Raw genomic sequence first — 14,832 nt, 5'->3', positions numbered from 1 at the left:
TAATCGCTATTATTAAGATGAATCGTATCAGATATGCTGTGGCACAATTAGTCCATAGAGAATACATATTAAGTGACAAATTAAGAGTGACTAGTGCACCTACTTTTAGCCACATAGAGGCTATCACTTATATAAAGATGAATTGGTTCCAGATGGATATTAACAGAAATGGTCCACATATAATACATTTTAAGAAATAATTGAAGAGTGACTAGTGTGCTCTGTGCTTATATTCCTTTTTATTCTTTAGTAAAGTTGCTTATATCTTCTGTTTCATCCTAATTTTTACTCCAATATCAATGTTTTAACTTGATAGTTATATTTTGTTATATATGTTCTTCTTCGAATGAGCACCGAAGTTCGCTTGAAATTTACTTTTGCCATATCAGTGTTTTTCTTGCTTATTATTTAGGGCCCTATTTAACCTCCCACTTCCGTTTAGGTTGCTCTGATAGTCAATAAGATGTCATAATATGACAGATGTTTGGAATAATGTATTAACTGATTGTTAATTGATTATTTTGTGCGGATTATTAATTATGTTTTTCATTTAGGAACCTGAGAGTTTTGTTTGTCTTGAAGAAGGCGCTGGTCGCCGAAACGCGCGTCGACTCAATACTTATCTATGTTTGACTCAGGAACTATTTTTATGTCTTTATGAAACTGTGATTGTTATAGTTTCATTTTTATTTTGTATTTCATTCTATTGTTTGTATGTATTGCATGTCTCCACATGCTTGCTTTTAATTAAAAAAACATTTTTGTCATTGCTTTTTAATGCACTTTGCTTAAATAAAAAAACTACACTAATTTACGGAAGTGGGTTGGTCTACTGTGTCGTATCACTATTTATGTGGGCAAGAATTGTTCATTGCCGCCTGGGTTGATACCTTCACAGTGCTTTTTCCCTGACCTAGGGGTAACTACCATATGCAATACAGGGAACCCTTGTTGTTTACAAGTTGCACAAATCCTTTATACATTACCTCTTTAGTTGAGCCTGACTGCTCTGTGCCAAGCTACCAGAGGGTGAGCACAGGTAAACTTTCAGTGTGTATCTTACTTACCCTGACTAGAGTGGAGGTTCCTGCCTGGCCTGGGCACATACCCAGCTAACCACGAATCCCATGTCTAACATATAGTGACATTGTTTTGTGCTTAATGGCAAGTTTTTCAAAATAACACTTCGCTTTAATAGACCCGAATTGTGATGCACCAGTTTGTGGAAATCCTTTGGCACAACATCCCTAATCATAATAGGAACATTCCGGACTTTGTGCACTTTGGTAGTAGCATTATCCATAAGAACTATTTATGCTCAAAACCACTGAGTTTGCCTAACTTGTTGCTAAAAACTGATGGCAGTTTCCTGAACAATTTGTTACCAATAGCCGTCCCTTCATCAACTACCAACACTTGTCCTGTGCTGTTGGGATCCAGAACAAGATGTGGTGGGCCATTCTTAGCCACAAATAATTTCGCTTGGGCATGCCTTTTTAAAAAAAACAAATTAAATGTCAACCATCTAAACCCCAACATGTCAATTTTTTTGCCACGATATCCTTCAGGTTGTATGTGTGGTTCTATCAGTTTGCTTCCCACATTTTTCACAAATGATGACTTCCACATATCGTCAGTAATAATGGTCTACAGTGAAACAGATTCTGCATATATTTTCACATGCACACCACCAACGAGCATACAACATTCCAGTTTGTTTTTACGCTAAGCATCATTAATATTCAAAACAAAGTTGTTGCAAACTTTCATCACCAAATCGTCACTGGTTGCATCAGGCTCCAAATCATTGTTATCACCCTCCCTGTCATCATTTGTGCATTTAAAGAGCACAAACCTTTTCCTACAAACGTTTGTGAAATGCCCTATGATTCCGGAATTACCATATTTTTGTGTGTCTGCTGGCCAATTTTTACTATATGCTATATGATCCTTACTGCCACAGTGGTAACACCTAGCCTGTTTCTTCAGTTTCAGTTTGTCTTTGTAAAACGTAGCAGTTGCCTTTTTATCAACACTAGCTGTCACTCTGCCAAATACTTCTCGATCACTCACAACCTCTTTAAGAGCTACATCTCATCTACCCGAAATTTCTGCTTTGCAGACTATGGCAAGCAGTATCACCATTGTCACAGAGACATTCCTGAATAGCTGGATTACAAGCATGCATAGCCACTTCTGATAAAAGTCATGAAGATTACCAAGTTTGCAGTCCATAGCTATCTTTTTATTTCTACAGCATACTTATCCACTACTCCATGACTGCACTCAACAATAAAGGAAAACTGGGGTGACCTTTAGATATTTTAATCAGTATTTTAAGACCCCTATTGGAAAAAATATTTAAAATGCTCCTTGTGATGTGTTTGAGCCCACCTTGCTTTACCAGGGTGAGACCCGATGATGAAGCATGCCACTAATAGGAGTGTGAGTGTCTCAAAAAACACTATTTTGTGTCTCTTTTTCTAGAAGGCTTGGGTTCAGCTGGACTACGGCCTAGTCCAAGGGTTGTTGATACCTTTTTGTGATTTGACAAGACAGAGATCACTATCACACTAAGTGGCGTTGATGCTTTGCATGATGGATTCCAACAGTGTTGTTGTAGCTGGGCTGCAGGCAATTTCTGGGACAGCTAAGAGGTTGTTTTCTGACTCTCTGACATGCTATACCTTTGGCATGAAGCAACGGTGGGACGTACTCCCTTCCTATGTGATTCACTAGTTTATTCTAAATAACCACTGGAGTGTACTCTTCGCCTACTTGGAGTGAGATGCATGCATTTGACTGGTCATACTCCTTCAGGTACTTAAAAAATGACTTAAAGGACTCTATACTACAATTTCCTGTTGCTGCTACATAATTTGAGTAAGCTAATATTTCTTCTAGATAAATCTATTTTTTATGTTTTTTTATTGAAAAAGATAAAACCTCTTACCTTTCGAAATACAATAACCACATAATATCTCTGATTAATTGATACATGTTAAAACTAACTATGCATACAGTGACAGTGCGAGTTACATCTTAGCAGACAATATAAAACATCCCTTTTATTACGTTGTGATGCTACAGCACATGTTCAAAGTGCAGTGCCTATAGAAACTGCTACATTTGCATAGAAAAAGAAGTAGCATAAAAGCAGCAAAACAGCGCGCAAAATTCACATTTCATCTTAGCAAACTATATAGGTGTCCTAATTCACTTAAAGATACAACGATACAAATTCATTAAAAATCAGAGCAAGGTGCAGAATTTGAGTAAAAATGGCACTGAAGTCACCGTATAGAATGCACAATTTCTATTAAACTGATGTGCAGAACTTCCAGTCCCTCCTAAAAAAGAAATAACAGTCTTCTGAGCTGGGATCATGATTTCACACTTGCATAGATTTTCAGAATTTTAGGAAAAAGTGTAAAAGATTTATAAATTGGTGAAAATCTTAGTTTGTTCCAGAGTGCTGCTGTATAGTTCCGTGCCTCATCTTCCTCTTCCTTGTGTAACTGAGTCTTAGATTTCTGCCACTTGACCTTTACCTTATGGAGCTTACCTTGAGAGCCACTTTTTGATGAACAGAGTCTTTCCCTTTAAGAAGGCTGTCTTTAGAGGGAGCAATGTTATTGTCAATTGCTGAAAAGATGTCACTATACAACATTTAGACAATCCACTGTGCCTAGGTAATAGGTACCAGTGGCGGCTGGTGACATTTGAAAGTCGTGAGGCGTAAAATTATTGCCGTAATGCCTTGATCAACCTATGGGGGGTTTTGAAAAAAGGGTGGACAAATGGTGCATTTTTAAGCAAATTTGAGGAAGCAGGAAGGTTAATAAAGCAATACGATCTAATTATTTATTGTTTAAAAAATTGCCAATTTTTATGAGCTGTAGAGGACAATCTTTGCGTATGCTGATGTTATTATTTACCCATATTAACTTTTGAACACACTGATGTACTTGTAATGGTTTTAGCTATACAATAAATACATTCATTGACTGTGCAGTGCTGTACATCAATATGATCACAATATTTCCTTGAATTAATTTTCTGTTTTCATGCAAGAAAGGCCATTTAAAAAAAAAAGGTGCAGAAAATATGAATGCATTTCAAGTATTACTCTGTGTAAAAAATGCCTGCATGTAATAGCAAAGGCTTCTCATCATTACCCACAATTCTCAGTAGAAAAGCCATCCCATGTCGTCAACAGAGGCTTCCAAGTTATCAGGTATGAGCAGATTAACAAACCCTGATAAACGGAAGTGGCCGCCAGGGCATTCATGCAATGGATTCGCCTGCACTAATGGGACTCCGTGGATCTGCGCAGTACCGCCCACTGAAAAGGTGGCAAGAAAATACAGGGCAGCTCTAGTGACCAGGTCGGCTCTCACAGCATCATGATCATTAGCTGCAGGAGCTACCAGGGACCAAGTTAAACCAGATCTGATATGCCAAGAGGTGCCTTGGGATGGACATCAAGCCACTAGGCTGATTCTTGCATTATATACACCTACTGCAGTGGGCACCAGCAAGAAGCCATTAAATACAACAGATCTCAGGCGCTGCGATGACCAGGCACTTAACATCATGCACATTTGCAGCAGAAAAAAACAGGGATCAGTAATACGTAAAACCAAACCTCATACACCGAGAGGATATACAAAACAGACTTCTGGTCACTTGAGTGACTTTCAGCATCATTTACAACAGCATGGAGCAATAATGGGTTGAACCAGACCTCATGCCATGCAAGACTTGAGGAGAGGTGATGGGTTCAGTCAGCAAGGCCGGTTCTAGACATCATGCACAGCACACTTCCTAGAACAGGCAGGGATGAGTTAAAGTATTAGACCTAATGTGCTGGGAGGACCTTTTAAGAGGGTTTCAGGGTGCTAGTTTGGCACACATCACCATGCACAGCAGCGTGTACCAAGGAGCAACAGTGGCTTAAAGCAGATATTATTTGCTCCCAAGACTATAAAATGGCCTTCAGGTCCCCGGATTGGCGGACAGCAGTGGGCGTCAGGGACCCACAATGGGTTAAACCAGGTCTGATGACGTGCTGCAAGATGCTTTACAAGTTTACAGAGGACTTCAAGGTGTCATGCTGGCGCTTAGTATCATGCACACACAGCAGCAAAGGGTTAAACAACATCTGATGGTCTGTTCCTGCCCCGATTAATCCGCTCACCACACTCTGAAGCCGGAGGGCCCTGGGGGAGGGAGAATAGAGTGGGGCTTGGGAGGGGGGTCTCTTTTCACAGAAGCATGGACTGGAGTGGCTCTCAGGGTGACAAATGAGGCCGGACTCCTACGTTTTTGATTAATTTGTTACGGACTCAGACTTTTATTTGGAGTTTTATGTTTTTGTTTGTGAACAAGCTTCTTTGAGGAAAAGTGGTTACAACCACTACCCGTACGTCACACACGTGTATCATATGAAACCAAAACCATTACATTTCTCCAATATGCCTTTTCATTTTACTGACCAAGAATCTTTGCCGTGAACCCCCCAGACAATATGTAACTTTACTATACTGGCCGAGGTGTGCGCAGGCAGGCTCTCGCCCTGGGAGGGCCCAGGGCCGGGCCCGCTAAATAAATGAATAACAATCGGATCGAAGGATGACGATGTCTGTGTGTGTGTGTCGAGTGTCGACTTGATTTGACATTATAATTATAAATAAATACACAAATCCCAGGCCTTACTATCACGAGCCAGCCACGTTTAGTGTAGTGTGACGTTAATAACGAGTCGACAAGACCGAGTGAGTACTGTGAGTTTGAGACTGAGACTCTTACTTTAATGTTTTTTTCGCAGGATTGGGAATCGGAATGTGGTGGATGATGGATCTCTCTCTAGTCACTGTCTCTACACCAAGTGAAGAAGAAGTGTCCACGAGTCCGACGACGAGCTGCGAGCAGCAGGCAGTGGCACCAGTGTGTGTCCTGGCAGGGAGCAGCCAGCCAGACAAGATAGCATGCGTCCCGAAATGGCCAATCACTGCATGGCTTCACATGAAGTCACACAGTGATTGGCCATAGAAAGTGCGGCTGCACCACCCACACACAGCACCTAATAAAGGATTGCCTGCCCTTCTGCACGGAGGACCAACCAATCCTGGCGCTGCATGCAGCGCCAGGATTGGTTAGGGGGACATAGTTACCATCCGCCCTTTTGACTACTGTCGCTGCGGCCCTGGCTGCTGTATGAAACAGCACCTCTTGGGTCCAGACTCCCAGTCTTATCGATGAAGCTAATACTACGCGCATGCTTGGGCTGGTGAGAACCCAAAAATGCACATGCGCACTACTGCTGCAGCTGAGTGTGGACTGTAACTCAAGCTGCAGCAGCCCAGCCCCACCCATAGCGCACTCTGATTGTGTTGGGCGTGTCCCGGTGGCCACGGCATTCTCACGTCACTCACGTGAGAGAGGAATCAGCAATATTTATATTTGGGTGTGCATGCTTATTATTTTATTGACAGTGATTGACGCGGTGCGTCCATGGGTGGGGCTACGCCCCTACGCCCCAATGGACGCACCGCTGTGTGTGCATGATGCTAAGCGCCAGCATGACACCTTGAAGTCCTCTGTAAACTTGTAAAGCAGAAGTCTGTTTTATATATCCTCTCGGTGTATGAGGTTTGGTTTTACGTATTACTGATCCCTGTTTTTTCCTGCTGCAAATGTGCATGATGTTAAGTGCCTGGTCATCGCAGCGCCTGAGATCTGTTGTATTTAATGGCTTCTTGCTGGTACCCACTGCAGTAGGTGTATATAATGCAAGAATCAGCCTAGTGGCTTGATGTCCATCCCAAGGCACCTCTTGGCATATCAGATCTGGTTTAACTTGGTCCCTGGTAGCTCCTGCAGCTAATGATCATGATGCTGTGAGAGCCGACCTGGTCACTAGAGCTGCCCTGTATCTTCATGCCACCTTTTCAGTGGGTGGTACTGCACAGATCCACGGAGTCCATTAGTGCAGGCGAATCCATTGCATGAATGCCCTGGCGGCTACTTTCGTTTATCAGGGTTTGTTAATCTGCTCATACCTGATAACTTGGAAGCCTCTGTTGACGACATGGGATGGCTTTTCTACTGAGAATTTTGGGTAATGATGAGAAGCCTTTCCTATTACATGCAGGCATTTTTTACACAGATTAATACTTAAAATGCATTCATATTTTCTGCGCCTATTTTTTAAATGGCCTTTTTTGCATGAAAACAGAAAATTAATTTAAGGAAATATGTTTGATCATATTGATGTACAGCACTGCACAGTCAATGAATGTATTTATTGTATAGCTAAAACTATTACAAGTGCATCAGTGTGTTCAAAAGTTAATATGGGTAAATAATAACATCAGCATACGCAAAGATTGTCCTCTACAGCTCATAAAAATTGGCAATTTTTTAAACGATAAATAATTAGATCGTATTGCTTTATTAACCTTCCTGCTTCCTCAAATTTGCTTAAAAATGCACCATTTGTTCACTCTTTTTTCAAAACCCCCCATAGGTTGATCAAGGCAGTACGGCAATAATTTTACGCTCACTACTTTCAAATGTCACCAGCCGCCACTGCATGCACTGGGAGCTATCTTAGAAGCTCCCTCACTGACACATGCAAAAGGTGGTTATGAGGGAATGGTCAGCCACTGGCCCTCTGACCTTCTTTTAAGTTTTGAAAAATAGACATTTTATTGAAAAGAAAAAAAAGAAGAGAGGTGGGGTGAAGGAAGGGGAAGATGTAGCAAAAATGCATACACATTACATCCTTGAAATCTTAAAACTACATGACTAAGTAATCTTATAACAATATAAAGAAGATACGGAAGTATAGAATACAAATCTGGGCAAAAATCTAAAAATGCAAAAATACAGTGAAAATGTCAGTATAAACAGTAATATTAATAAGAACAAAACAGAATGTCAAGAAGGTTTCGACACTTCTTGCTCAGTAACTTTACGTACATAAGAAAACTTAGCATGACAATGAATAACATTTGTAACTGGAGACCATAAAAGAGAGCGCTTAAGAGTTAAAAAAACTGGGAATACATAAACTGTATCCAATCTGTGATTATAACATACGGCACATCAGACCCTCTGACCTTCTTAATATTTGAACTCAGGGTGTGCGCCGTCTCATGTGTCTGAACATTGAATCATTGCATAAGACCCAGTGCTTTCAGGTGAGCTAAGACAGAGGATGCTCTGGGATCATCTTTGTCTGCCCATGTATTGGCATCATCCATATGGTCTGCTCGTTTGTCGAAGTCATTTACCAAGAATAATCTATTGATGATTCAATGATATGCGTAATTCATACATGATCAGTGCTTCTGCTCCTCTGCAAGCTAGAATCATCTTGTGGTAGAATTATCTGTATAAGTCAAAATCATCTCTACACTTACAAGAATCATAGGCTTCAGTTCCTTGTGGTGCACCTTTGGAACGCGATCATCTCTTCCAGAGGGCGGTGCTAAAAGCACCGCCCAGCGCAATGCTAAAAATGCATGTCATGCATTTCAATGCACAATGTGACAGGCATAACACAGTGCCTGCCACGATGTACATAGAACTGCAGGGGGCTACCATAGGTACAACCCCATGGGTGCCCCCCAACCCCAGAATCCCTGAGGGCCCACAACGGGCCCCCGCAAGAGATACCCGTATGCCTTTCTGTGGCAGCATTGGCATGTGTCCGCCCCCATCATAATATGGATGGCGGTGTCTAGCAGACACCGCCACCATATTAAACTCTTTTCCGCCTGGTCTACCTGTCGACCAGGCAGAAAAGCGGTGGACGATCTTTCCTCCGTCTGCCGTGGTCCCCCCCGCCATAGTAATATGGCGGGGGAAATGGGTGTCAGGCGGGGACGGATGTCGGGTGGATCGCCATGCGGGCGGTGGCGATCCGCCCGACATTCTAATGGGGCCCTATGGTTTTTTTTGTCCTGCATATGCTAATCTGAGGAAAACATGGATCATTCCTGCATGTCAGCTGTTGTCATTCTCTTGCCCTTGAGACGCTCTCTTCGTGTATTTAGCTCTGACACGACTAAATTATATCTTCTCTATGCTTGGTGTCAGAGGTCTAAAGTGACCACATAAACCCCCACTATGTGAGTTTTTTGGATACTCACAGAGAAGTTTCAGACTGGGAGCCCAGTGCAAATAATGACTAAGGATAAATGTTATAGCTCCCTTTCTTTTAAATGGTTGTTTATCTATTTTATATTTTAAAAACACAATTCTTTTTTAATTCATGAACATGTGATAAACTCGTAATCCTACTTTTGTATGTCACATATGATTGTTTGAATGGTGTCTAATTTTTTATATTTTGTATGTATTTCTACTGATGAATTTATGCATGTATTGAGATTTGTTGTTGGTGGTAATTTGCGAATTCTTTTACAAATGCACTTTTTGTAATTTGTAAAGGTGCCATGTGACGCTCATACATGCACTTGGGGCATGTATGTGCGCCATATGCGCACACATGTGAATTACAGGGGGTGCAGCAGGGTGTCCTTTAGACACCCCTACACCCTTGAAAGTATTCTCAATTTGCGATTAGCAAATTACGAATCGCAAATTGAGAATAATTTCACATTCATTCCTATGGGCCTCCTGGCCCATAGAAATGAATGGGAAATTATTCCTTAATTGCGATTAGCAATTTGCTAATCCCAATTAAGGAATTTTAAGAAATCGCTAAAAAATAGCGAATTTCTACATACATACCATTTTGCAATGATCAAATAGCGATTCCTTAAAAATCGCTATTTGGGAATCGCAAAAGGGTATCTTGATACATCTGCCCCTTGGTGACTGTTTCCAATTGTGGCTGAACTGGAGACAGGTTAATTGAGAGCAGAATAACAATAACAGTAGAAATAAACAGTACATTACAGTTTGACTGTGTGCTGTGGAGTTTGCGAGGAGAAAAGGTGGTGGAGAGAAAGCAGGATAGGGACAGAGATGACATCCATCTTGGACAAGATGGTGTTTGCACTTGATTTATGGCTTAGTAAACACATATCAAATAAATGCACTTCTACACTTCAGAAAAAAGTTGTTCCAAAAGCAACAGCACTATTTCCGAATATACATGTACACATGTGAAATCAAGTGTGAAAATGCATTCAATATATTGTTAATGATGCACAAAAATATAAGCCCAGAAAAATCTTTCACACTTCTTCCTCTTTTAGGACCTCGTTTTGGAGGCCTGTAATTCTCAATGGAGCAGATAGTTTCTGCAAAGCTGTCATATGTTCCTCAAATATTTTGGCTGCTGAAAGCAGTAGAAATATTTGAGTATAATATAATATGATGTAATATAATATAATATAATATGCATGACATAAACTGTCACAAGATTAGCATGGTAAGTAGATGTGTAGTTAAGGACAGTGAATATTTACTCAACTTGATGATGTAGTGGTAGGCGTTGTGAGTAGATGCAATATTTTTGTAGGTTCATATTGTTGACCTCACTATAGCGACCTAAATCCCTTCGGGGGAAACTGTGGGGGAGAATGAGGGAGGATATAGTGAATCGGTCTCGGAATTAAGGATTCCCACAGCCATTCTTCATTCCTCATGAGATTCTCAAGTTTCAACATGGAATCCCTGTGAAGACCACAGCACTAGAAACACCCTGGCGCCTGAGTACCAGTAATGAGGCCCCGACTTTACTAAACATACTGATCCTGTTGCTTTTTGAGCAGATCAAGCTACCCAGCATGACTTGTCACCGTGTTAGATGGCGTATTACTATTGGCTCAAGTGCAAGAAGGGTTAATAATGCTCACATTACCTTACTATTGTGCGGCTAGTAAAGTTTCTCTTCTGAGATAAGGTGGTGTTCATAGGTCAGGCCTTGATGGGGGTGCCCACTTTACATAAGACACTTATAAATTTGCCCTTTAGCTGTCAGTCTAGCAAAGGTTATAACATTATGGTAGACACAGAATATTTTATATATATACATATATATATATATATATATATATATATATATATATATATATATATATATATATATATATATATATATATATATATATATGTGTGTGTGTGTGTGTGTGTTTGCAAAAAGAAATATATATATATATATATATATATATATATATATATATATATATCAACACACACACACACACACATATACATATATTTTTTGCATGATTTATTTATATACTAGTTTAGTTTAGAGGGAGCTAAGTCTAGCGATGTAAAGTGAAAAGCATATACATACGTTATTCACAGAGAAGATAAATGCATGGATCAGCATTGCTGGCTTAGAAAGGAGATATCGAATGAGAAGAAGGAGAAACATGCATGCATAGAGAGGAAAGAAGAGTGGGACAGAGAAAACAGAGAAAACAGATATGCAGTCTTGGCACAGACTCAGAGACTAAGGTTATGGAGAAAGGTGGTAACTAAAACGTTGTTTAAAACCTGATTGAAACATGAATCTACTCAGATGTGTGGACCAAAGAAGTGAAGAAAGAAAGATAAAAATGTAGGAGAATGATAGGAAAGACAGAAATTGGGTGAAATGTTAATTGATATGTTCGTGAGAATGCTAACTTACACATTCACTCACTCACACCCCTCACACTCACAACACCCTTGCATTACTTGACTGAACACTCACTGAGCCTCCCAAAGTTCACACATGCTCCTCAGCTCCAGTCTTGCAGACTCGTTCATCATACTTACCAGATTTCCTATACTTAGATCTTAGTGTAGTAAGACCCTAAATAACCAATCATTTCACTGCTCCTGTGTTCTGGATATCTGTGCTTCTCTTTAACAATGGTATCTGAATCCCTTAAGTTTATTCACTTTTAAGTCTCTTCATTATCTTGCTTGGCCTTCTCAAGTTCACAATTGACCCCTGTCACTTTTCTTACTTTCCCCTTGAAGCACGATGGCATTGAAGAGCAGCAGGCCTGGTACGCGGAGGAGGTATCTATAACTAACACCCACAGGGAGAAAACGTGGACCTTCCCTTGTCGGCAGTGGTTCTCACTGTACCACACCGACTGCCAGCTCAGTCGTACATTTACACCTGGGAGCAAGACGTCTCTTACAGAGTTCAGCGGTAAACAACAGGACCACACTGGTAAGTGGAATTTTGGTGTCAGAGTCTAGCAGTTTTCATGGTGGGAGATATTTGACATTTGGAATTTTGGTTGGACGTACTTTACGGCTTTTGGGTTTCCACTGCTTATCAGTGTAGGTATTTTCATTAATGGGATATACAGCAAGGCTTATGGCCCTCTCGTTAGTGGATCACTTCAAAATTGAAAATAATGCTGGGTGATGATCCCGTCCTCTGTTCAAATGCACCGTCAAAACCACAGACCAGCTATGGTCGTCCATGGCTGGCCGTGGAGAAACCACAGAGAGCTATGTCGATGAACATATGCATGGTGTTTACCACTCTTGATCATACATTGTTCCAAATTCTTTCATGGCAAAACATTAAAAAGGAACATATGTAAGACTATAGAGATACACAAATCAATTCTACTGTTTGTTGATATGTTCCCAAGAATATCCGGCATAAAAGTTGATTGGTTTGGTCATTGGCGATATATATATTGTTATATTTAGCTTGTCTCTTTTCTGTCTGTGGGTTTTCATTGTCACTCACATGATGTCACCACTAGAATCTTTGGTGATATCATGGAGTGTTGGGGGCTTGCCCTGGTCTCTACTAGCAGTTGGCACCAGGCAAGCTGAGTGACAAGGAGGTCACTCCTGGTGGGTCTTTTACATTATCATCTTGAAGACTTGACTGGCAACTAACTTTAATAAAGGAACTAAAATAATACACCCGGCTCAAGGCTTCTATTTACAACATTTTTGGCGACGTTTGGACAATCTTGGAAGACAAAGTAAAGATAAAGAGCCTACAGCGTGCAGGAAACAGAAAGTGAAGAGTCAAGGTATTTAAAAGAAAGCAGATTAACTACAGAAACAGAAAAAAGAGAAAAGAAGCACCCTGGTAAGTCCCACCAGTGTCCTTTGTAATTCGGACGGCCTGCAACCCCAGGGTGTTTTAGTTGCTGTTATTAATCTCTTGTCAAAGCTGGCGAAGTTTATTGTGTACAAGACACAAAGAAGATGTATCAAGAAAATTGATACTGCTGTTATGGAAGTGGCCTACTGAATTGTGATATCGCTTTTAAAGCTGTGTGTTCTCAAACAGATGAAAAGCAGATGTCTGTTTTAAAAAAAGAGAAAAGCTCATGCAGCGTTTTAAACTGGTGTACGAGAGTGTTACTGCCTCTTAAAGATCTCTGTCAAATGCTAGCGCAGCCCTCACGTTTGGGAAACGTTTTTTTAATTGGAAAAGGCACCGTTATCAGCACTTAGCGACTGTGTGCGAGTATGCTGTGGGGGCATTCGGATTCACAGCGCATTTGTTTTGGAAGTAGTAAAGACCGTGAGTCACATTGGTTGAATAATTAGCGGCTGTGTTTGCAAGCGGAAAGAAATGTGGGCAGAAAGTGACGGTACATACATCGCCTTTGTTTAAATCAACATGAATTTTACTGCGCAATCTGAAGTGCGCGAGAAATGCTTAACCGTCACCTTGATTTTAAAAAAAGAGAAGTGTGCGAGGAGCGCGTGAAGCCTACCTTCCTTCAGCCACTTGTGATGTTCTGTTGCATTGTTGTGCCGCACTGGCACGTTTAGAGCAGCTGCGTGCCCAGAGCCATCCAGCGCGACGTAGGATGCGTGCCACCATCTTGGCACTGACGTTGATTTGCATTGGATTACTGCTGGAAGTCGTTCGCTTGGACTGTCACCATGCTAATGATCCTTCGGGTAATGTACAAGGCTTTTGGAGCATGATCGGAATGTTATGGGAGAGAGAACTGGCACACAGTGAGCCTTTTCAGCGACATGCAAGCAGTGTTTGGGAGATAACAAGAGGATTGGAGGCTGTTCGTTTTGGTCTAGTGTGTGCCTACCATCGAATGGACAATTCAAGGGATTCACTGACTAAGGTACCCTTATCGATAATACTACCACTGCTACCGTGTGGAGGACAGCACTTCTTTGATAATCTCGGGTGAGAGATCGCTCACCGGGGCACGAGACTTTCTCTTGCATTACTATGCTGGTCATTGTGATGTTTGTATCGTGGTTCGTGTGGGGTTGATGGAGAATTTGTAGTGGTTTTAGCTGCATGCAATGGGATGGTGTGCTGCGAAATTTGTTTTAAGGTCATGGTTTTGGGGTGGTGAGTGCCATGCATTTTTTTTTTCACGTGTGGTGAAAGGCAAGTGAGTGACGAAATTTTGTGTCTTGGGAAGGCGCATGGGATAATGCATGGGACTATATGTGTTCTAGTTATGGAGTTGTGGTTCTTAGGTGTTGTGTGCCCTAGTAATTGAAAATTAGTTCAGGGATGGTGAGTATCCTATCATTTGTTTGGAGACGGAGAGTACCCCATTAGAAATTGGGGGCGGAGAAATGGCTACTCCAAGGTATGGTTCATGGGGGGAGTTGTACCCGTTACGGTGCAGAGTGTGCTGCTCCGGGTTTTTTGTTTTTTTTAGTTTTAAGGGTGGTGAGTACCCCATTAGAAATTGGGGGCAGAGCAATGGCTACTCCAAGGTATGGTTCACGGGGGTAGTTGTTCCCGTTACGGTGCAGAGTGAGCTGCTCCGTTTTTTTTTTGTTTTAAGGGTGGTGAGTACCCCATTAGAAAATTGGGGGCGGAGCAATGGCTACTCCAAGGTGTGGTTCACGGGAAGAGTTGTACCCTGTTACGGAGCACAG

The 14,832-nt window shown here is 41.3% G+C and overlaps 1 protein-coding gene across 2 annotated transcripts in view; it reads left to right on the top strand.

The window, feature by feature from the left end:
• Positions 1–14,832, top strand: part of LOXHD1 (lipoxygenase homology PLAT domains 1) — a 1,099,077-nt gene that overhangs the window by 112,132 nt on the left and 972,113 nt on the right. For both annotated transcript variants that reach the window (XM_078674764.1, XM_078674763.1), the window contains one exon: positions 11,959–12,157. In XM_078674764.1, coding sequence (XP_078530890.1) covers positions 11,959–12,157 — 199 coding nt within the window. The remainder of the gene's footprint in view (positions 1–11,958; positions 12,158–14,832) is intronic.

Source organism: Lissotriton helveticus, chromosome 2_1 (genome assembly GCF_964261635.1).
Source record: "Lissotriton helveticus chromosome 2_1, aLisHel1.1, whole genome shotgun sequence".
Lineage (NCBI taxonomy): Eukaryota > Metazoa > Chordata > Amphibia > Caudata > Salamandridae > Lissotriton > Lissotriton helveticus.
This window is presented reverse-complemented; position numbering and strand designations above follow the sequence as displayed.